We start from the raw sequence: 23506 nt of genomic DNA, 5'->3' as shown, positions 1-23506 counted from the left end.
GCGAATAGGTTTAACAAAAAAATTGATTAACAACAAAGAATTTTGGTTACATTTACCTTGCTCAGTGAAAAAAAAATTCACTTAGCGAAAAATTAGTGCATCATTGGTAATGAATGAATATGGTAATTTAATATCAATAATGGAAAAACAAGTAAAAATCACAGAAAATGTCATTTATTTTACATCTACATCATCTACAATGGAAGAGGAGGAATTCAAAGTACTGTTAGTAATGGATGAGTACACTCAAACGTTTTAAAATTAACTTGTATTGCAAGTGTCCCGGATTACCCCCCCATTCTCAGGCTTAAATCAGGACAGTTTATTTTGCGTCTGGCATCTTACAAATAGCATAGGTATGGAATTTTTCTAAGATGCCATTGGATAGCCCTCACAAAGAGCTATAAAATGAGCCTAAACTTGTTTCTGAAATGTTTCATGGTAAGAAGTTATTAAGAAAAAACACTGAAAACGGTCCCTTTTTACCCTGTTTGACGGTACCTGAATGAATTCAAGACATATTGCACAACCTGGGGGCTGGTGGTAAACGCCCAAAAAACTGTTTTTCAATACTTTACACATAAGCATGTAAATGTGCTGGTCTTGAGGTATGGGCGGCAACCACTTAGATATGAGCAACAACATAAGTTACCTACTTGGAATGATATTAGATGCTCCTTGCCTTAAGTGAGGACCACATCTGATCCACTTGTGTGCAGATGTGATTTGCCGTATGGACTTGCTCAAGCACTTGCCACTTGGCATCACCTAACTGGGGTGTGAGCTGTTGCTTTCTCCATCAATTTTACTGTGCCTACATCAGGGCCAAGATAGACTATGGGTGTGTCCTTTACCAGAGTGCATCACCTGCACAATTGGGAAGATTGTTCCCAATTAATTCCCTTGAAGTGGAGGCTCATGTTGTGCCACTGGAACTGAGACAGAAATATCTGACTGCCAGTACATATATACGGCTGCAGTATTGTCCAGCTGGTGATCATACCCCAGCATTGGTATGTGGCGGTGCTCCATTTGTACTCACACACAGTCCTCAGCGCCAGCAGCTGGCTGACCTGGGGCTTCTGGTCTGTTATTGTCAGCCCTATCCAGCATTTGATCCTATTCCTCCTTGGAATTGTGTAGCTCATCTGATTTGTGTTGATTTTTGCTTTGTTATGGGGTAGATGACTCTACTGCATTCTCAATTTATGTGAGGGAACATTACTCTGGTTACAGGGCAATCTACTGTGATGGTCAAGATTAACTGATGGTCCATCCACTGCCTGTGGTTTGTATATACCATCACAAGAAAGAGCCGTGGCATGGAGGCTTAACCCCAGCCATAGCATCCTGTCTGCTGAATTGATTGCCATACTACAAGCTTTGATGATGGTTTGAAATGAGACATCATTATTCTGGGTTATGTACTCTGATTCATTTGTAGCCTTGCAACTCCTGTGTTCCCTAACGGACACCTACCGTGATATTGTTTATCAAATTTGTCAACTTCTGATAGGCTTAAATGAAAGGAGAACTGTCTGCCTGCAATGGGTTAAGGCTCATGCTGGCATTGTTGGGAATGAGTGGGCTGATGCTGTTGCCAAAATGGGCCATACCCTCAATTGTTCTGCATTGTTTCGTCTGTCTTGTTCTGATATGCTTGCTTTGCTTCGTACATGTATACTCAGGTCTTGGGAGCTGGACTGGGTTGCTGCTCTGGCTGCTGGTGGGAAGGGGCAGTACCTTGCTTCAGTGCGGCATGATTTGTCTCCTGTTCTATAGGTTGCCAGCTGCGCTCGTCGTACTGCCGTAGTACTTACACGACTTTGCTTGGGTCATGCTGGTGTTCGATCATATCTCCATCAATTTGGCATTCCTGACCACCCCATGTGCTTGCATTGTGGAGTGGAGGATACCATAGAGCATTCTCTCCATTCATGACGACAGTTTAGTCGGGAGCGTCAGTCACTGATCTCCAGCACTCAGGCCTTGGGTATTATGCGCCCATCTGTTTGAGTTCTTCTTGGTGGAGGCAACTTCTGAAGAAATGTTCAACATGCCATAATAAAAGCTACAATCGCCTATTTAACACAGACAAATTGCCTGGCTTCCTTGTAATGCATGAGCACTGTCCCGGCTTGGACAGCAAACAAGACTGCAGGATCAATTGATGAAACCTCCAGATGTCATTGAAACAAAATTAAACCTGCTGAGTCCAGGTGTAACAAGAGGTTACTGCACAACTATTTCCTCACCTACAAACTGGAAAGAACAACAACAACCCATACCTGATGTAACCTACTTATCATCATACTGAAAAGTACAGTAACCTGTGTTCCTGAGCTCTTGTCTGTGAACAAGATTGGTTCTTGGAATGTTAGTGCAGGCCAGTGTTGCCAGGTTTTTTCTTGGCGAGAATACCAGATTGCCTGGCTCAAAATACCAGAAATATACCAGAAATTCTATCGTTCAAAAACAGACTAATACCTCCAAATTTAATAAAACTATTCGTCAAAAACGCTGGTTAGAAAAAAAATTATCTCATGTACTGTGCAGTTATCTGGCTTGACGATAATTAGCCAAATTGAACACGTTATATTTTTTCCCCCTCAGTTTGGAACATTTCGACAATTTTCTTTTCCTGTGTTTGATTACATTGACACTTTTTCCTTTTTTTATCAGTGTCATTGTGGCACTTTTTCCTCTTCGCTCAACATGAGCAAGCCACGGAAACAGGTCATCATCATTTTGCTTTTTTTCGTACATGCTTGCATACTGCATTAATCTAACATTTCGGGTGTGATCACTTGTTGCGGTTGAGCAGATAGCTTATGGTCCGAATAAGGGACTCCAGTACCGTGGTTGAAATTTTATTCCGTTGCTTGTTTTTCACATAGGTGACTTTTGAAAACACTTGCACCATGAATGCTTTGGAGACAGGTCAAAGTAGACAAGTGATGCAGTAGGCAGCCAGTTCCCTGAATGGATGATAATTGTCAAGATCAGTGAAATGTTGAATGGCACCCCAGAATTCAAGTGGCACTACAATAAGTGGCACTCTAGAATTCAAAACCACCAAATCAATCTGTTGGAGTGATTGGTCCATTTGGTGAAGACATTACAGATGCTGAGCTGACCTCTGAGCTAAGTTCTGCTGGCTATCCAAAAGCCACTGCAGAAAGGATCTACAAAGGCAAAGAAAAGACTAAAACAGATATGTTCAAAGTAAATTTTGCCACAAATGCTCTGCCACCCTGCGATATATTTGGGATATCAGCGATTCAAAGTCAACGCCTTTGTTAGCAGACCATGGCAATGTTTCAAGTGCCAATGTTTTGGTGCAACTTATTGCAAAAAATGCTGCTTGCTGTGTTGGACGTAGTGGTTCCCACAATGTCAAAGAATGCCCCAGTGCTGGTGGTAGCTTAGCCCCTAAGTGCTGTAATTGTGGGGGTCCCCATACAGCCAATTATGGTGGATGCTCACAAATGAAATTCCAGACCCATGCTGAGCAGACTCGGACAGTCCAGAAAATTTCCTACCGAGATGCTGTGAAAATTGTCAATAGGACTCATCCCCCTAAAAGTGCACAGAGCCAGCCAGAATTATTAAATCACTCTCCTTACCCTAATAAGGATAATGCACATAACAAAACCATGCAAGTGAGAGGCCAAGGGACCTACATGCAGTCAGTTGCCTCACAAGGTCTGGGTGGCAATGAGACCCCTTTTGCCCTATGTGGGGAAATTTCTGTTACTAAATTAATTGAACTGCTCTCGAAAGTTCTGTGCTTGTGTGGCAACACTTTCAATATAGATACTGTTGAGGCAGTGACAACTGACAAAGATTGCCAAAGAAACATTCAATGCTTCAAACCTGCCTACTCCTCTAGAAAGGGTGGAAAAAGATATTGAACCAACCTCTGAATTTCAAACTGCTCCCTCTTGCAGAGCTGAACCTGCTGATAATGATGTTGAAATGGTGGATTCTGAATTGGAGCCCTCACCTGTCATTGGTGGCCAGTACTTGCTAAGAAATTCAAAACATTCCAATAGACCCCAGCAAACCACAACTATTGGCAGTAAGGTTACCAAGCCAACAGCTACACAGCGTGGCATTGGCTCTGGCCTTAGGTATGCAGATCTGACATCATCCTTGGATAGCAGTACAGCCAATGTGCAGCCTTCTATCATAGGAGGCCATTTTGTGCACCAGGAAAATGCTTCAATAAAGTCTGACCCCATTGCATTTCATGATGCCAAGTCACATGTATCTGGAGGCAGGAACCAGGGAGGAATACACAAAGGCTCAGCAGCACAAGAAGACAACCCCAAATGTCTCTCCAAGAAGCAATAAAAATCCAACAATGGAACTGCCATAGCCTAAGGAACAAACTTAGCAACTTTAAACTCCACCTGTACTCTACCAAACCTCATGTCGCCTGTCTGAGCGAAACCTGGCTTAACCAAAACACTGAACCTCCTATTATAAATTACTCAACAGTCTTTAAGCATAGAGATTGTGGATGGGAGGGGGTGGAGGTTTAGCCATACTAATCCGTAGCGACATCTCATTCCTTGAAATTCCTCTCCAACCTTTTCCTGCTGGTGCCCCGGAAGTACAGGGCATTAAGGTTTTCCTGAAAAACAGTTCTCTCTCTGTAATGAACATATATAATCCAAACCAACCAGTCACCTTTAATGAATTGCAGCACTACTTTCAACAGTTGGGACCCTCAGCAATTGTTGTTGGAGACTTTAATGCTCATTACCCCTTGTGGGAACTCTCTAGGGCACCCAACACCACTGGTAGGAACTTGATGGATGTCTTGTTACAAAATCCTATGCTGGCTCTCCTTACTCCTCCAGACCTGCCCACACATTTCAATGCCTACCTTAACTCATTTTCCACCATTGACCTTACCATAATTTCAACCAATTTGCAGCCAGTAGCTTTCATTTCCACTGAACCTGATATGGGCAGTGACCATTATTCTGTCCTCACCGCCATTGGAGTTGAGCCTACCTCCATCCAGCACAGGCGCCGCCCTGCATGGCTGTTTGAAGCGGGATCCTGGGCAGCTTGGTACTCCGCATTGCCTCCAGCTAATAATGAACTTCCCTCAAATCTTGCAGAGAGTGCTAGGAACTTTGTAAAAAATATAATATCTGCCAGCAACAAGGCCTTCCCTCAGAGCAAAGAAGCTGTAACTCCCAAATACAGCAAGGTCTGGTGGTCTCAGGCATGTGCTGATGCTGTTCACTCAAGTAAAGCAGCAAAAGCTTCACTCATATCCCTACCTTCACAGAAGAACTTTATTAATTACAAACGTTGTCAGCTCAAGTCAAGCGGGAAGTCAAGGCAGCAAAGGAGGCCTCATGGAGGAAGTTCTGTAGTAACATAACCTCTTACACCCCAATTGCCAAGTTCTGGGGCCAGATGAGGAAACTGCAAACTCCATTTACATGCAAGTCGCAACCTTTCCTAATGCTCAACTCAATTCTCTTGGATCCTGCTTCCTGCCTTGGCTGACCATTATGAACAGGTCCTCTCCTCTCCAACTCCATCTTCTTATCCTAATCATACTCTACTCCCTCTGGCATTGGCTTTAAGTGTTGACCTTTTTTCTCCCCTAAATGCCCCTTTCACACTATGAACTAGAAACCTGCCTGACTTCACTCAAGAACACATCTCCTGGCCAAGACAATGTACATAACCAACATCTTTCCAACCTTCCTCCTGACTATAAGATGTGGCTGTTGATACTTTTCAATGACAGCTTTGCCTCTGGAACAGTTCCATGGGAGTGGAAGACAGCATTAATAGTACCAATTCCCAAACCCAACAAGGCCCTTACCTCCACCAACTCATACCCAATTTCCTTGCTGTCCTGTGTTGCCAAACTAATGGAACAACTGGTAAATAAACGTCTGCACTTTTTTTCAGACCTCGCTTAGCTTCAATTGACCAGGTGACCCGATTAGACACAGCCATCCGAGATAGCCTAAGGACCAAATCCGTGCTTGCTGTTGTCTTTTGTAATTTTGGCAATGCATTTTACACTGATGCTGGGTCTAAAATGTCTTGTACTGCAGGTGAGATAAACCTGTTATCTGCTTATTTTAACTAAATGGCAACAACCCTATTCTGAATGAAGGAAAATGAAAGACTGGTTCTAATGAATAATGAATTAAAATATGGGGCAGTAAATAAACACATAACTTAATGGAATAGCAAAGAAAAAGGGTTGTTTCAATTTGTACAGTGTAGTGAAAGTGAGCTACTTAGTTGCATATAAGGAGCATGGACAGGTGGAGATGAGTAGATTTAACTGCAAACAGAAAGAACAGAATAAAAATGCAAATCATGAATGACTGATAATCTTATGGGATGTAGAATGTAAACAAAGCAAGAACTATTAAACTCCATAAAACTAGTAAAAGCTCATCTCCATATTGTGAATTTATTTTTAAACTAATGAGTTAAAACTAATGCATTTTTAATATGCATGCATTACAAGTTTACAACTGCTGACTAGGTAGTAGGTACGTCTGAAAGCTTCATGCATAATTTTGAACACTGATATCATTTATGAAACACACATATTGCAACATACTAAATGCATCTGAAAGTTACGGTACGGTACATGTGAGATTAGGAATGGTGATTATATCCATGATATGCACATACTATGCCTAATTACATAAAAAATATACATTGGCCACTTGCTCAATAATGTTGCAGTGTAGTGGAGTTTTATGAGTATTCTTCTCTGACAACTTTATGCATCTAAACTAATTTTTGAAAGTTATTTGAAGTGATGAACTATTTTAATCATACATATTGAGACTAAATTTTAAGGCCAAACATTCAGCCAGCTTGTCAACTAACTATTATTTCTTAACTAGATTGCAGAGTATTTTATGTTTCCAGAGCATTGAAAATGATTCACTTCAGCACAGTAATACGTATCTCTGATGGAATACCACTGTCAGTCACCAGAGATTCTTCTATTGACAGTTCATTTGCTGCAGCTAAGAAGAACATAAAATTGTTGGTTACTAAAATTATGCTTCATCCCAAAAGAGTGTGTTTACTAGAAGACATGTATACAATTCAGTGAGTTAACATTTATTTTAGGGTAGTTTATGGATTGCATTTTGAAATATTTATACTGCTGTTGATATTTCGATACAGATACTCTTTGAATTTGATTTTTTTATTTTAGATTAGTTTCACATTGGTGTATATAATATTTTATTTTTTGTTCATGTTTGTGGAAGAATTTATTATATTAATTTAATTTTTTTTTGCAGTTGTGTGCACTCATCTGTTGTGGCATTCATTGCTGTATGTGATCCTACCTTCTCACATTTGCTGATCCACAGCTTCCTGGATGAACTCGACAAAGAATTTTCAATGCTTTATAATAGCTCAGTAATAGCTGCTGTGAGGAGACCTTATGCTTTCACTGAATTTGGTAGGTTTATCATTTCATTTTGCCTTTTCCTGTAGATATCATGACTTTTATTTCTGAAACAAAAAACCACTGCTTTTTGAATTTTCATTGGATAACTAGGAAACTATATCTCTTACTCAGACAAACATGACAAAATTATATATTATTTCTAATTGCCTTAATTTACACTCTTCAAGTTCTAATTCTGCAATAGCACTTTTTATTGTGTGTTTGATCTAATAATTTATTCATGGTTTTCAGACAGTTATATGGAGAAGATGCAGCAAAAGTATTGTAGCCCACAGTTTGTGGCTTCTCGAGGGAACTTGACAGACTTAAGAGCTGAATTGAGTATAAGTCCTCCAATAACTCTTTCTGTTGCTGACATATCTCCCCCGTCACCTGCACAGCAACATCCTAACTCTCCTAACCATGTATCTCTTGGGATACATGGAATAAGCAATGGAACTCTATCTAATAATAAGCATTCTGCTGATATAGCTCAAGGTTTGTGATTACCAACGAACTTCAATTGTATTGTAAGAGACTTACAGCTAATGTATTCCTCCAACAACTATGCTGCAGAATTAATATATGTTTTCATTTTGAAGATTTCCTGCCAAATGTATCATGGAATTTCTTTATGACAAAGTAACTTTTAACTTTCTCTCAAGATCAGATTGATTTTTCCTATATTTATTTATTTAAATAGCTCTCCTCTATAATCCTTTCTTGTCTTGAACAATGGTATGTTTGTGCATAAGAACTGTTGACTCTATTGTCTGGTGCAATGTTGTTCATTTTCTGCATGATGGTAGATTTTTATTTCTCTAGTGCTATTCATTTCATTATTTGATTAAATTTATGTGGCATCTTATTTTTTGAAGAATGTATCACCATGCTTCGATAAATAATTGAATGTTAATTGGAGCTGGTCAGTTTTAATTTTATTTTGAATTTTCAAGGTGAGAGTGATTATTATTAAAATATAGGTATTATATAGGTATAGATTTTTTATAAATATTATAAATACTATTAAACTCCTTTCTCATTCATTGGGGAGATGCTTGAAGACAAAATCTGATGTCAATGAACTTGATTTTCAATGGCTATTTAGACAAAAAAAAAAATCATCAAATCATTCTGGAAATTAACTCCATTCAAGCAGAAACTTTCTGAACAAATATCCATAAACAATGCTATGCTAGCATATTATTGCTTGACTAATGTTAGATCTTATATTAAAGATATTATATTGAATTTCCTCCTTCATAACTAACTACTACGGTAATGTGTATTGACATGGAAAATATCAGGCTTTTTTTCTGATCATTAATCATACCACATAAGGTTCCCAAATAACAATAATTTGCACGTGTATGATTTTCAGTCGGTGCATCGAAGCAACTGATGCCTCTGTCCTTGGCTGCACGAGGCCTCATATCCTTAGCGGTTCTGTTCTCCACGCTGGATGCCTACAGAGGGCTGTCTAGTCTCAGTCAAGGAGGGCTAGAGGTAAGTGAGTTTCGCAGCTCAATTAACTGAAAACTACTGTGTAATTATGAGAGGAAATAAAATATTGACAAATTTTGGGGAATTTTGTACATGAATTTTGTGTGCAAATTGTTTGGATTACATAAATATGAGATAAAGGTATTGGTTTCTATGAGTAACAGCATATTAATGTGATGTCAAGAATTAGACAGTTTTTATTTATTTAATTCAATCTTGCAGGAGTTTGATGGAAAATCACCATTGCTTGGATTTGGATTCCTATTGGAGTGTTCAATTTTAGGAAGTCAGGTGAGAACCAGCATGCAGATTATAGCTTGATTTTCTTCACCAATTAAATGAATGTTAACCTTAATAACTGCAGCAAGGCTCAACATATATTACATGAAGTTGTAATTGCATACTTCAGAATGGCTTGGAAAATTACATGGTCTTCACACAATATAAATAGATTTTTCCGTTTTATATATGTTTTCTACATTTTTTCAAGATGCTAAAATTTTAATGAGCATTAATATGAATTGTTTCTTGTCAAATGTGGTCCTTGGAGGTATAGGTAGTTGTTGAGTTATGAGCAAATCTACCAAATAAAACAATGAAGCATTTCTTCACTTCAGCAGCATGACATCCAGATACAATTTCAAATGTTTGTCATGAGTTCTAATAATTCTATTAATATATATATAATCAAGTGTTAGCTTCGATTAGGCCATGTTGGCCTGTAGCCAAATCTCACCTGGTTAATTCAAGAAAATTCGCTGATTTTGGCAAAAACATTTTCATCAAGTTGCGGGTCCCAAAACCCCAAAACTCCTTGCTCTAATCCTGGTAATCACTACCCGGCCACCCCAAGCATATGTTGTTATTTGACTGTGCTGGTGAGAAGGCAAGACTAGAAGGTTGCAACAGAGCCGCATACAAGCAACTTGAAGAAATTATTGTTTTTGTGGCATTGTAGCCTTAGCTGTTTAGTTTGAAGCAAGCTTGACGCATTATAGCGCTCAACCAACATGCCTGAAACATTATTCATTCAAGAAAAAAACAGATTCTAAATAGAATACCCGACTAACAAGCATGAGAGACCTGGTGTTAGTGATGCACAAAAACTTGTTTCCATGTTTTTTCAATGTATTTTCATTGTTCTTTTTTGTGTTGCAAACATTTTTCATAATAAATTGTTTTAATATGTGAATAAAGAGACCTTATTAGATGCATCAGATGAATATTCTATTTGAGTACTACTTTAATCATTGAGCAAATTCCTGTACTGATTGCTTCTAAGGATAATTTGCAGATTGGCAAATTTATATGAATAAAAAATAGGCCCAGTTTCTGCTATGGAATTTCATCCTGCAGATCATTAATTTGTTTACCAATATTTTTCACTGACGTATAAACTTTAGCCAAAGATTACAGCCACCAATCTAAATGAACTATGCCGTGGTTCGCATGTCGTTAGTCTTTTGTTTCCGTAAGTTATGTATGACCATGATTCATAATTTCTTACAATAACATTGAAGTACTAAATGAGCAGAGTGCAAAATAAATGTTGTCTTGCAACCATATGTTTGAGAATGCTCATTTTGGTGAAAATCTACGTCAAAAGGTGCCTCGCTGTAAATTTGCATTGTACTGTTTCAGATTTTTTGTTACTCTAATCCGCTAATCATGTGTGGAAAATACATACCTTGACCATACAAATCAAAATTTTATTTGCAGACAACTCACTGCATTGTTTACAGGTTCACGTGTTGCGTCGGTATCAGCGCTTCCGTAAGCTGTGGAGCCTGGCGAGCGTGGTGCTGGTGGCGCTCGTGTCGCTGCTGCTGCTCTCAGACCGCCGGGACGCGTGGCTGTCACTGCTCTACGTCGCTGTCAGCGCTGCTCTTGCATATTTTACTCTCAATAGAAACTTTCGTAAACTTAACAAATTCAACGTATGATTACAGACTTGTTTCTTAGATCTTGGATTGACATATTTTTGTATTTTTTAAGACTTTACTGGGGTTCTTTTTGTGTATTATTCCATTTAAGATGAGATTCCATTTATGTAACTATCTTAAACCGACGTCTTTCCTAGACCTCAGCCTAATTTGTGCACTTTTCTTCTGACAAATCTAGAGATTCCTATTGTTGGCACACGCACAGCATAAACTTTCGTTCTCTACTCTGACCATAGGTGATAAATATTCTCAAGACTTCTGAACAGCTTAATTTTTTGCAACGAGTATACAAATACCTTCATTTCTGAGTTTTATTCTCTGCTAGAACTCCCATTAAGGTCTGATTGCTTTTTGTCTCTTTACACCTGGCAGAACTGTTATCCGGAGAAACCTTTAGAAATTGCATATATATGGTTATCTCAGAACTGAACAATTTTTTTAAGACGCGTTGAAACGGGTGTAATATCAAGTACGATTTTAATTGACTTTAAAACAATTTTATGTCTAATAGATTTCAAATCATGTTCCAGTTAACTCAGCTAATGTGATGGGCGGAAAACTGACGACACTGGCGAGATTTACAGTAAAAAGTACGCTTAGTTTTGCAGATATAATATTTTCAAATAGCTAACTTTTAGTTATTTGTTAAAAGGCGCGATATTTTTGGTTGTTCCTGCACTATACATTTGATTTTGTAATGAACAGATGATCCATTTCACTACAGCGTAATTCCGCGCGGCGAGGGGTTAATGTGGTTATAAAGAATTGAGTATTCTAACCTGTCATTGAAAATTTACTTTACACGAAGTGTTGAAGCGGCATTTCTAACGATGGCATTCGTTTGTTCGAGACTTTTTTCCCTATACCGAATTTAGTGCTTGTATGTTTCATATTATGCGTTTTCTTTATATTTTCTTCAATTTTAACAATGTTTTGAACGTTTCTTTATTATATTCGTATTTTAAGGTCGTTATTTAATTTACTTCAATACTTCGATTATCATGTCTGGATTTAGATCTTTTATACCATTATTAGGACTCGTATTTAATTATAGCAATTTTCCACTTATTGCAATAGTGGGTTATATGTAAGGCAAGTGACAAATTTGTTATTTATGACTGGTATAACCTGCGCACCATCGCGTCTTACTTTACGTGGTGCTAAGAGACTCATAGTAGAAAGAAAAGTCTACATTCTCGAGGCGCCAGCCACAAATAATTTGGTGTTCATGCAGATTTATTTTTTTAAGATTTCAAAGTTTTGTTTAATTTTCTTAATTTTAAAGTTGTGCAGTTTACGACTGAGATTTTGTTCGTTATTTATTTCGCTGTATATTTTTATGGATTTCCCCCATTACAATTAGGTTTATCGCAGCAACATTATGAGGTAATTAGAAACTTCTCCATCCGTCAATCATGCTTTGGACGATTTTAACATTAAACTGTTACTACAAGAGCAGTTTGACTTTTTTTGCTAATTGTAATTAAATAAGTGCTGCTTTAGAAGTATGATTGTAAATTGTTACAATACGTTTATTATATTCTGATCATTGCCTGTTCAGGTTTGCTGTTGCGCTCCAGTCTCCACATACGTTGAGTAAAGTTTTGATTATTTACTTTTCGGTTTCGTACAGGATTCCTAATTGCACGCTTCCATTGCACATTTTATTCAGTAGGAAATTATTTTATTTTCTCCCTTGCACCTGTGACAAAGTGCGTGTTGCTGTGATGGTAAAATGATGCTCGAACAAATCCTCGTATCTTAAGATGGTTTTGCGATAGCTAGAGTTGCAGGCCTCGGCTACCTTGTATGACCTAGTATTTTAAACACTATATCTTCCTCCCCATGTGTTACGTACATTTGACAAGCAAGGTCTAAATTACGAGCTGTGGGAGAGTTTGTGAGATACAGTGAATAATTCTATTTGAAAAAAAAAAATAATGTAACGTGCGTTTTTGAATTAATGACTTTTAAATCTATGTATTTATACTGTAACTTGGCACCATCTTTAGGCTTGCATGAACTCCTGTTACTACGGCCGTTTTCAAACGTATGCAGGTTTATTTTTCTAGTTGGTTTTGAATAATACCTTCTGTTTACTGGATTTATTGTTATCAAATATTTATTATATCTAAGTTTCTTTATCCTCGGGGAAACAGAAGAAATGAAAACATTTTTCAAGAAGTGAATCGATTCTTGAACATTTTCGACTGATTCTAGGACAGGATGAGTTTGCTCTGTATCCACGAAAAAGAAAACTCCGTTCACTATCCTATGAGGCATAGGATCTATCCTTTCTGCCACTCGTCTGTCCCTTAGTCACTATCATCAGAGTTGTTGGATTTATCCTCACTACCACTTTCAGAGCCACTCTTCTTGCCCTTATTTCTGGGAGTTGTTCCGCCAGCCTCTGAACCGCTGGGTGATGCCGAGCCTTCATCTTCTGAAGAGTCGGTCAGAGCTTGTCGCTTGCCTCCCTTCTTAGGCTTACTGCTCGCCAGGTCCGAGTCGTCTGTGTCAGAGTCTGAGTAAATCGAAGCGCGCTCTGCGAAAGGTAAAACGCTATCAAAATACATTTGAAAATTTTATTTCAAGGCACATCACGTTGAAAAAAAAAGAGAATTAGATTTCATTAAATTGGGAAAGTCTTGAAGATAACTAGTCTACTTTACCATTTAGATGCACACTCGTGAAAATCAATGTAAAGTACAGGGATGAGTAAACCAAAAAACTCAGCTTGAGTTCGGTGTGCTCAGGTTACATCTCCTCTCCTCATGACTAGTAATAAAACAAGCAGAAGCTCTATTAATGGCAAAACTTAAATTGAAGTTTTCATTTATACCAAGGTAAGATGTGCAACTAAAGAATTAATTCAGTTATTCAACACACCTTTCGCCTTCTTCTTCTGTTGCTTTTTGATGGCGCTGATGGAGAAGGTGCCTTCCTCTTCCTCCTCCTCTTCTTCCTCCAGATATCCTTTGGTGAGGCCCTTGGCAGGGGCGCGTTCCTTCACCCGCTTCTGCTTGCTGGCGCGCCGCATGGTCGCTCGCAAGCGGTCTTCGTCACGCTGCCAAAAAAATTATGCATTTTATTTGAATACAAAAAATGTAATACAGAAACCAAGCATGACAGAAGAGGCGAAAACTATGATGTTATGAACGTGTTATATTTTCTAATAAAAAAGAGAAGTCATTGCCAGCGGTCTTCAAAACGTTCATACTATTTCAGATTACATAGAACTATATCATATTTGTCTAATTATTATATTTGTGATAATTATAACTAAAACAAATACAACTGGAAGAGATCAATATATGGCTTGAATACTTCATTTTATTAAGAATATAATTTTATAAAAGTAAATACACATGTCTGAGAGAGAATGTTGAATTAAAGCATTTGTGTGTGTCAAAAAACCAAATTATATCCCTCCAATATTTTCCTTACATGATATAAAATTCTCTACTACTAATGTCTTACTTAGTATACATTTGCAATTGGAAAAGAGCTACACACATAACTTCACTGTATCAAAATTTCGCGAACATTACACCCATGATACAAGTTGCAAAGTAGTATTGATACATTGTAGAGTTCGTTGCGTCTCCACGAGCATTTCTACACCATTGACACTCAGGTGACCGTTCCGTACCTAGTTGAGTTCATTGCGTCTCCACGAGCATTTCTACACAATAAATACTAGGAGGTGACCGTGCCGTACCCTATTGAGTTTGTTGCGTCTCCACGAGCAATCGAGCATTTCTACACCATTAATAGTACTCCGGTGAAAGTGCCGTACCTTGTAGAGTTCGTTGCGTTTGGTGTCAGGATCCTTGATGACCTGCGAGAGCACCTTCACGGCGGAGGTCTTGAGGGATCGCTCAGCCAACGATGAGAGGATCTTCCTGTGCGTGAAGCTGTCGGTCGAGTGTGGTCGGAACGACAGCTTCGTTCTGAACACGGCTTGTCCTTGCAAGCCTGTGCCTTGCCTGATGAACAGGTGGTTGTGGTCACCCTGTTAACATAAGACGGGTAGTTAAATATATATTGATTCAACAAGTGATCTGCAAATATCCTAGATGAGAAAGTTAAAGTTATTTTTAAAATGAAACATGTTAACACAGTTAAAGCATTTGTAAGGTGGACATTAAAACCAGTAATCACAAATCAAATAAGCAGTTAAACGATAATTAACACAACGGGTATCAAAATGCTACCTGCAGAGGCTGTTTGTACACATCGAAGATCTCGGAGCCAAGGTGGAGTGACAGAGATCCGTCCGACCAGCGCACCAGCTTTGCGTTGCTTTCTCTGATCGCGTTGCCTTCGCTGTCGAAATTCAGGCGCCAACGAATCGTGTTCTCGACTTTGAGCTTCAGCCTGGATGTTGAGACAAAAATTATCAACATCGCACTCATTGTGTCTAAAAAAATTGTCGAGTTTTTGTAAGATGAAATGGTTAGAAAAATGTCGATAATGTCACCAAGCAAATGTTTTTAGGCGATAATGGAATGCGACAGAAAGTTTTCTGTACAATTTCAGAACAACGGCAATAAGTTCAATTGTTATAGGTTGAATAGTGTATATAAGAGTTCAGTTTGGTAATAGGGTTTCATTGTGAAGCAGCTATCTGTAACCGTAAGTCACAAAAATAATCAACAAATTGGAAGGTTTCCATTATTTAATTTTTTCTACTCAAAAACATTCATCACCCACAAGGGATGATAAAAAATTCGTCTTCATGGCGTCCCTACCGTCATTTGCCCACCTCCCCCCTCTCTTGGTCGCCTCCTGAGCCGCGTATTCGACGTGCTCGAGTTTCACGCCGCAACAAACAACAACAACATACGAAATTCATACCTCGCCCGACCCTCCTCATCGAGCGTCTCTTCTTCGTCTATCTCGTCCTCATACGTCTCGTGGTCAAATGGCCTGCGCTCCACAGAGAGGAAATTGGGAAGCTTCACGAAATGGATCTGACGACCGAGATCTGTGTTGATCTTCGGGATCTCAGCCTCGATTTTGGTTTCAGGAACGACGGTTTCCTCTTCTTCCTCTGCTGCTCCGCCTTCTGCTTGATCTTGGGACTGCAATTGAAAAATAAGTTGATAATTTTAGTTTTGTCAGATTGCATTATGACATTGTAAAATTATGCAGTCTGTCAGGGGTTATTGATCTTAATGATGAAAAAATGTCAATAATGACGTTATTAGTTAAAAATAATAACGTTAATAACAACTTAATCAATATAAAGAACTAAACAAATAAAGTCAAGCCTTTATTTATGGTCATCTTACAAAGACACGAGAATGCCTGTTGACGGTTTATCAGAAACTTCTTAAATTCCAGGCTAAGTTTAAATGCTAATCTCTTGGAAGTTAATTCGGACTTTAGAGAACCAGTGTAAAATCTCACGTTTATCTAAATTGAATTTTTTTTAAACTCTCATTCTCAAACATAATTTGTTATTTAAAAATTTGTTGTTGTAGTCTAAAATATGAACCGAATAATTATCTTTAACAAGTACCTATCTAAAAGTAACTCACGTCACTGGGCTTAGGCGAGCGAGAGCGACTCCTAACATCGCGCTCTAGATCACTACCTCGTCGCACGTCATCCTCGTCATCACTGAGCATCACGCCACGCCGGGGCGCGGGTGCTTTACTGGAAACGCTCTCTTCTTCCGACTGAGCGTCGTCCGCGTCAGAGATGTCGTCAGCATCGCCGAATAAATCTTCAGCTATCACTTCTGCACACAAGCATTTGTTGTATGGGTTTGATTTAACCGAATAAATCTTCAGCTATCACTTTATTTCTTCGTTGCTTTTATATTCAGCATTAAATGATTAAAATTAAAATTAGCATGAATAGATTAGCAAGATTGCAGACCAATGACTCTTATCCTTTGAATGAAACCTATTAGTATTCAATGTATTTGAAACTAATAAGTAATGCCCTTACAGAATAAAAGTATGAAAAAATCAACAATATAGTTTTCTCCATTTTACAATTTATCAGAGGCATGAAATATTCAATGATTTCAGTACGAGTTGCTATAACATCTTTAAATAAGACGTAGATCCTAAAATGGATTGAATGGCAGAAATCTGTGTCAAGCGCGTCTTCAAGCTCTGAAGACCTTGCATTCTATGATCAATTATGACCTGCTAATTTAAACAATATTGGAATATATACACCACATAACAATACAATGTTAATGAGATGCTAAATAAAAGAACTGATATAATGCACAAAACATTACAAAGTAATTGAGCAGACCTTGATCTGCTTGAGAGCGGATTTTCTTTGCTGTAGTAGGATCCGAATCTTCATCACTGAGATCATGGCTTTTGCGCTTCCTAAAGAAGAGGGTATAGTCTTAAAAATATAACTCAGCACTCACTCACTGGACGGACAGACAGACATGGCGAGCACAATAGTGCATTTTTTGCATAAATGAGGAAATGTGTTAAAAATGGGTTAGGGACAAGCTTTAGAATAAATGAGTCCAAATCAAACCCATCAAGCACCAAGTTTATATTTCATGACGGAAGTATAATTTTGTATGAATACAGTATTACTGTATACAAAAAAACTGACATAGAAATGAATTTAGGACTTTGTAAATCTCATTCAATTATACAACCAAAGATTAACATTGTAAGTTAAAAGTGAGATGTATAAGTTAAAACATAGCGTGGTAAAAATACAAAAAATTCAGAGCTCTTGGAATCTTACCCTGAGGTGATAGAAGGGCTGTCTGCACCTGAACTGGCATCTGAAAGAAAAAGATTCATTACCTACTCGGAGAAATTTCTGCACTCAAGTTTGGATCTTCATGAACTACTATATATCAAATATCAATAGATTTAGCCACATCAAAATAACTAAAGATCTTAGTAGCTTACCAGATGATCGTGCTTTTTTTCGTGAAGGAGATGTGCCTGCTTTTCGTTTTTTTGCAGCTTCAGCTGATGCCCGGTCTTTGGATGCAGAATGATTAGCCCCACTACCAGCAGGTGAGTGGCTTTTTTGAATACCTGCTGGTGACTGACTTGCTCGACTGCCAGCAGGCGAACGGCTTGCTCTACTGCCAGCAGGTGAAATGCTTGCTCGACTGCCAGCAGGTGAACGGCTTGCTCGACTGCCAGCGGGTGAACGGCTTGCTCGACTGCCAGCAGGTGAACGGCTTGCTCGACTGCCAGCAGGTGACCGGCTTGCTCGACTGCTGGCAGGTGAACGACTTGCTCGACTTCCAGCAGGTGAATGGCTTGCTCGACTGCCAGCGGGTGAACGGCTTGCTTGACTGCCAGCAGGTGAACGGCTTGCTCGACTGCCAGCAGGTGAACGACTTGCTCGACTGCCAGCAGGTGAACGACTTGCTCGACTGCCAGCAGGTGAACGACTTGCTCGACTGCCAGCAGGTGAACGACTTGCTCGACTGTCAGCAGGTGAAAGACTTGCTCGACTGCCAGCAGGTGAACGACTTGCTCGACTGCCAGCAGGTGAACGACTTGCTCGACTGCCAGCAGGTGAGCCGCTTCCTCGACTGCCAGCAGGTGAGTGGCTTGCTCGACTGCCAGCAGGTGAGCCGCTTGCTCGACTGCCTGCAGGTGATTGACTTGCTGAGAAATGACTTCCATGACTTGGGGCAGGTGACGGTTGAGATGGACTTCCATTTTCTGACGGATTCTTGAGGCGCTCAGCATTTTTTTGGTTCATTCTAGGGGACCCATTAGTAATACAGCCATCTAGAGAGACACTCCTATTACTTCCAGCAGGTGAGACACTCCTATTACTTCCAGCAAGTGAACCACTCCTATTACTTCCAGCAGGTGAGACACTCCTTTTTCTTCCAGCAGGTGAGACACTCCTATTACTTCCAGCAGGTGAACCACTCCTATTACTTCCAGCAGGTGAGACACTCTGATTACTTCCAGCAGGTGAGACACTCCTATTACTTCCAGCAGGTGAGACACTCCTATTACTTCCAGCAGGTGAGGCACTCCTATTACTCCCAGCAGGTGAACCACTCCTATTACTTCCAGCAGGTGAGACACTCTGATTACTTCCAGCAGGTGAGACACTCCGATTACTTCCAGCAGGTGAACCACTCCTATTACTTCCAGCAGGTGAACCACTCCTGATGCTGCTGGGGGAAGCACTTCTAGCACTTCCTACATCAGAGCTGCTGCCTGTTGGAGATGGGCTTCTTGAATTGTGAGCAGATGAGTGTCCTGAGGAAAATTAGTACCTAATGTTACTGATAGCCAACAATAATTGATGTCACTTATTTGCTTAAATTGCAGGTTAACTAAAAATTTAAAAGCAAAGAAAAGTTCACAAAGATTCATATCTTAATAGAAAACGTTTTGGAGTCCAGCTCCATTGTCAGTTTGTAGAATCTAGAATTTATATATAAAATCACAAATTAATATGTACAATTGAAAGTAATTAATCATTTGTATTAATTTGTGACTTTCTATGCGAATTCCAGATTCTACAAACTGATTATGGAGATGGGCTCCAAAAAATTTTCTATTAAATATGAACTTTTGTGGACTATTATTTGCTTTTACATTTTTAGCCAACAATATCACACAAATAGGAAATCCAGATCAGAATAATATGCTATGCTTCTTTTAATTTGTCTTCCAAGTAGCAAATCTTGCAAAAATAAAACTTTTGACAACAAAGAATACATGAAAAAAATTAATTGTTTATGGTAAGTTAAATTGCAACATGTTTTCAACATTCTAACTAGTCTTACAAACAAAAACTATTCTTACAAATAATTCAAGTATCAAAATTCATTCAAATTATTCTAGCACCATCTTATATTTAAAGCCATGTTTACTAACCAGCTGTGCTGCTGCCACTGGAATTTGAGTTCTCTGCTCCATATGTCTCAGCCATGAAGGATATTTTCAAGTTAATCACAATCTGTCTAATGCAATGTTAATTTTATCTTTTATTGCAAAAATTATATAAAAGGAATCAAAATATACAAGTCATAGTTGAAGCCATTATTCAATAAATGTTTAACTCTATAGAGACATTCTGAAACTCACACACTCAATCTTATCATGAATTTATTTTCTAGAAAAATTGAAAATTTAGGGTGATGAAATATGTACAAGGCTTTTGAAATGGCTTCAAAGTTGCATACTATATATATACAGTAGAACCTTGGTTAAAGAACCCTTCAGTAAAGGAATAATTCTGATTAGCAACCAAAAATTTTGATAAAAATTTACCCCAATCAGTGAAAAAATTTTGGTTAGCAAAACAACTAATGTGTCATTACCAGGCATGTGACCAAGCTTCAGAGATGGCATGCCACTTCCTTGTTCATAAGATTCAGCTTTGATTGGATATTCTTTACCTTTAACAGTTCACAACCATCTTATTTAGTGACTTTTGTGTTTTATTTGAATAATTATATATAGCCCTCAGCCATGCCTGCAAAGCAGATAAATAGTGTATGAGGCAATAGGAGCCTAAACTTGTTTAATGACAATGTGAGGTCATTTTATCCAAAAGTGTTACTTACAATAAAGGCAGAAGCAACAACACTGGGTAAGTTTTTCCTTTGACCTCAAAGTAACAGAGAAGGTAATCAACCCCTGAGGTTACAATTCCCAATAATCTCTTGGTGGCGGATTGCCCCTCCAAGCAATAATTCCTCCTTTTCCTCCCAACTCTTATATATGCACTCACACCAATAGACACCATCACATCATAGTCAGAACAATAAGTATCCTTATATTTACTATATGTTTTCTTATGTTTAAATACTTTATTCACTGATTTTATATCTTTTTAGCACCATTTATAACTGTTCTCATCTAAAAACATTCCTGTACAACCTGTACCTATATATATATGCCTTTAATATAGTCCATAAGCTAAAGCTTACGTGACTAGGCTTGTAATTTTGCACCATTTTAATTGGTTCATGTCATTAATTCACTATGACAAAAAAAATTATATCAGTACGGTGACAGACGTCAGTAGGTACCATCAAACGGGGTAATAAAGGAAGGGACAAGTGGGATAAATCAGGACAGTGGACACCCCTAAAAACCATTTACAGTAGAACTTCAGCTAGCAAAGGCTCCAGGTAAAGTGAGGTAACCAAAAAATCAATCAACAACAAAAAGTTTCAATTACATCTACCTTGCTCGGCAAAAAAAATTTCATTTAATGAAAAATTAATGCATCATTGCCTCATGGGTCATCACAAAATTGTGCCTAGAAGGCTAGAATGTCAGATGGAATGGTGCACTGGCAGGATGGAATTCTAATTTCGAAGGTTCATATATTATTTCGATCCACCAAGACCACTTTTTCTACCCAACATCGTTATTTGAGGCAAAAAATGAACTTTTTAAAGGCTTAAAATATGCTAACTTGCTCAGTTTCTATAAGTACGTAATCACTTGGAAGTTGTATGCCTGCACCTTTCACTCAACAATTAAAATTAGACTTATAAAAAGTATTAGTTAGTTGAAAATTTGTCTCTTAAGTTGACCACAATGAACTAAACTTCATTAAGTAATCATTAGGCAGAGTTTTCCATCATGCACACTAAACACACATTCAGAGTTCAGACAAGCAGAACTACATAACATGTGAGCTAACGTGCTACTGAATTGAAATTGAATAGGTACCTAGCTTCTTTCCCGCTCTCGGAAAATCTAGCGGGATGATCAATCGTATACTTAATTCGTATACGGTTGTATACGAATTAACTAATCGTTCGTATACTTAGTGCAAGAGAATGAATAATTATGTTGTTTCTGATCAAACGAACGAAAACTTCTGATCAAACGAATGAAAACTTCTGATCAAATGAACAAAAACTTCTGATCAAATGAATGACAACAAACTTTTTGAAGATAATTCTGAAATCGTAATGTCTATTGAATTCTAATACGGATAGTTAATTTTACTATCGTATTTCCAAAATCGAGTATTGCATTTCTTTTAATTGAAAAACATTCTTTTACATAAAAAACAACGAATTATTTCTTACAGCTCCTCACAAATGACGAATGAATGCTCCTCATATTGACAAATGACGATCTTACTCTTAGAGCTAAAAATTTTAAATTGAAGGATTTTGTCATTTCAAAGACTCCATTGATTACAGAACTTTAGTTTTTGGAAGTGTATTCAAGAAAAGTTTCTGAAATAGTAGAAACATTTCCATTATCATTCTGAAATAGAAGCGTCATTTCCGTTCTTATATATAAACAGGATTAATAAAATACCTATCAAATCCATCTAATGTCATTCAATTTGTGATGTATGAATGACAGTTTTACTTTGATTCCTATGATGCTAATTTTTACCGGTTGAAGCTGTAGAATTAAATTAGATTAAAAAATTAATTACAATTAAATTTTACTAAATCAAATTTTATTATTTAATATACTAGGTGGTACATGCTATAGAATAAAATTCTATTAGAAAAATATTGAATTAAAAATCTGATTATATGTTTTAAATTAAAAATTAATTTTTATTAAATTAAATTGTAGGTATTATTAATGCACTATAAGGTTTTTGTGCTCTATTTTTTATATAATGAAATAGTTTCCCATGTTAAACAACGAAAATTTTCTAAAAGACACAAAACGTTCGAAAACGCGTGATGGCAGACGAAATCAGTCAGAATTTGAAGTGAATTTATCAAGATGAAATGATAAATTCAACATAATAGGGCAAAAAATAAAAAAATTCAAATCTGGAACGTATAAATGAGTTTTTATAATTCAAAAAAACTTTCAATCATTTAAATCTCAGAATGGAATGTGACTCAAATCTATTTATTGTGAAATCATTGCAAATCAAACAAGACACAACCAAACAAAAGCGCTTGTGACGGCGTCCTGTAATTACGTAAACATAGGAAGTTATGTGAATGTACGCAGTGAAAAAGTAGAAGTTTATCTTATAATTTTGTGTGAAATCGAAAACTTTATTGGTCTTGTCCAATCGTGAGAATTTTTACAAATGTGGAAGTGTTTTTTATTATTTTAGAATGTATTCATTGCAAAAATTTGTCTACTACCCTACAGATAGACGACTAGTTAACTTGATTGAGGCGTTGCCAGCACAGGATTGGATGTCGAACCACGCGCAATTTCGGAAGTTTCGAATGTGCTCAGTTTATCAATTTTCATTGCAGTGGAAGGTGGTGTAATGAGCCGCGAGATTTCATACCTACTGAAATTATATGATATTAGAGCCGCGATATTTCAGACAAAAATAGGACTTTTCCAGACTAGATCACATTCACTGTAATGACTGTATTCACATCATTAATACAATAATGTATATTGTATGGATATGGTAAATGGTAATATCATATCAATAATGGAAATGATCAATAAAAAACACAGAAAATGTCATTAATTCCACATTTACATAGGCTAATCTACAAAGAAAGAGGAGGACTTAACTGACAATTGACATCACGATTCACTTCACGCACACGGTATTCGGGTATTGACGGTAAGATAGCTTTAAAATGTAATCTGTTGCATACAAACGTCCTCAGGTTGCAACAGTCAATAGTTTACGT

The 23506-nt window shown here is 37.8% G+C and overlaps 2 protein-coding genes across 4 annotated transcripts; one reads left to right on the top strand and one right to left on the bottom strand.

Moving 5' to 3' along the window:
- The first annotated feature begins 6906 nt into the window (after nt 1-6906).
- On the top strand, nt 6907-13044 carry LOC108678838 (vesicle-trafficking protein SEC22a). Its single transcript, XM_018167331.1, has 6 exons — nt 6907-7119; nt 7317-7480; nt 7721-7966; nt 8850-8974; nt 9194-9262; nt 10714-13044. Exons 1-6 carry the CDS (start codon nt 6944-6946, stop codon nt 10912-10914), a joined length of 981 nt encoding a protein of 326 aa, XP_018022820.1. The 5' UTR covers nt 6907-6943; the 3' UTR covers nt 10915-13044.
- Nucleotides 13005-20116, bottom strand: LOC108678837 (another transcription unit protein). 3 transcript variants are annotated; one of them, XM_047880587.1, is made up of 11 exons: nt 19776-20115; nt 18429-19151; nt 17823-18347; nt 17653-17692; nt 17194-17273; nt 16461-16663; nt 15775-16001; nt 15132-15294; nt 14714-14929; nt 13804-13981; nt 13005-13459 (listed from the first exon to the last, which is right to left on the bottom strand). In XM_047880587.1, exons 1-11 carry the CDS (start codon nt 19828-19830, stop codon nt 13230-13232), a joined length of 2640 nt encoding a protein of 879 aa, XP_047736543.1. In that variant the 5' UTR covers nt 19831-20115; the 3' UTR covers nt 13005-13229. The 3 variants fall into 3 exon arrangements, with proteins under 3 accessions (XP_047736543.1, XP_018022818.1, XP_018022819.1); XM_018167329.2 differs by having other exon boundaries at nt 17823-19151; nt 19776-20116; XM_018167330.2 differs by having other exon boundaries at nt 17823-19109; nt 19776-20116.
- Nucleotides 20117-23506: the final 3390 nt, after the last annotated feature.

Source organism: Hyalella azteca, unplaced genomic scaffold (genome assembly GCF_000764305.2).
Source record: "Hyalella azteca isolate HAZT.00-mixed unplaced genomic scaffold, Hazt_2.0.2 contig5640, whole genome shotgun sequence".
Classification (NCBI taxonomy): domain Eukaryota; kingdom Metazoa; phylum Arthropoda; class Malacostraca; order Amphipoda; family Hyalellidae; genus Hyalella; species Hyalella azteca.
Note: the sequence above shows the minus strand (reverse complement) of the source record. Positions and strands in the feature narration are given on the sequence as shown.

What these genes read in the sequence shown, in the direction of transcription:
- LOC108678837 (XM_018167329.2), bottom strand. Translation starts at nt 19,830, where the DNA reads ATGGCTGAGACATATGGAGCAGAGAACTCAAATTCCAGTGGCAGCAGC. An exon ending in CAGTGGCAGCAGCACAGCTG is followed by an intron (nt 19,152 to 19,775) that starts GTTAGTAAACAT and finishes AATTTTCCTCAG; the next exon opens with GACACTCATCTGCTCACAAT. An exon ending in GATGAGGAGGGTCGGGCGAG is followed by an intron (nt 15,295 to 15,774) that starts GTATGAATTTCG and finishes CTCAACATCCAG; the next exon opens with GCTGAAGCTCAAAGTCGAGA.
- LOC108678838 (XM_018167331.1), top strand. Translation starts at nt 6,944, where the DNA reads ATGATTCACTTCAGCACAGTAATACGTATCTCTGATGGAATACCACTG. An exon ending in GAAGACATGTATACAATTCA is followed by an intron (nt 7,120 to 7,316) that starts GTGAGTTAACAT and finishes TTTTTTTTGCAG; the next exon opens with TTGTGTGCACTCATCTGTTG. An exon ending in TCAGTCAAGGAGGGCTAGAG is followed by an intron (nt 8,975 to 9,193) that starts GTAAGTGAGTTT and finishes TCAATCTTGCAG; the next exon opens with GAGTTTGATGGAAAATCACC.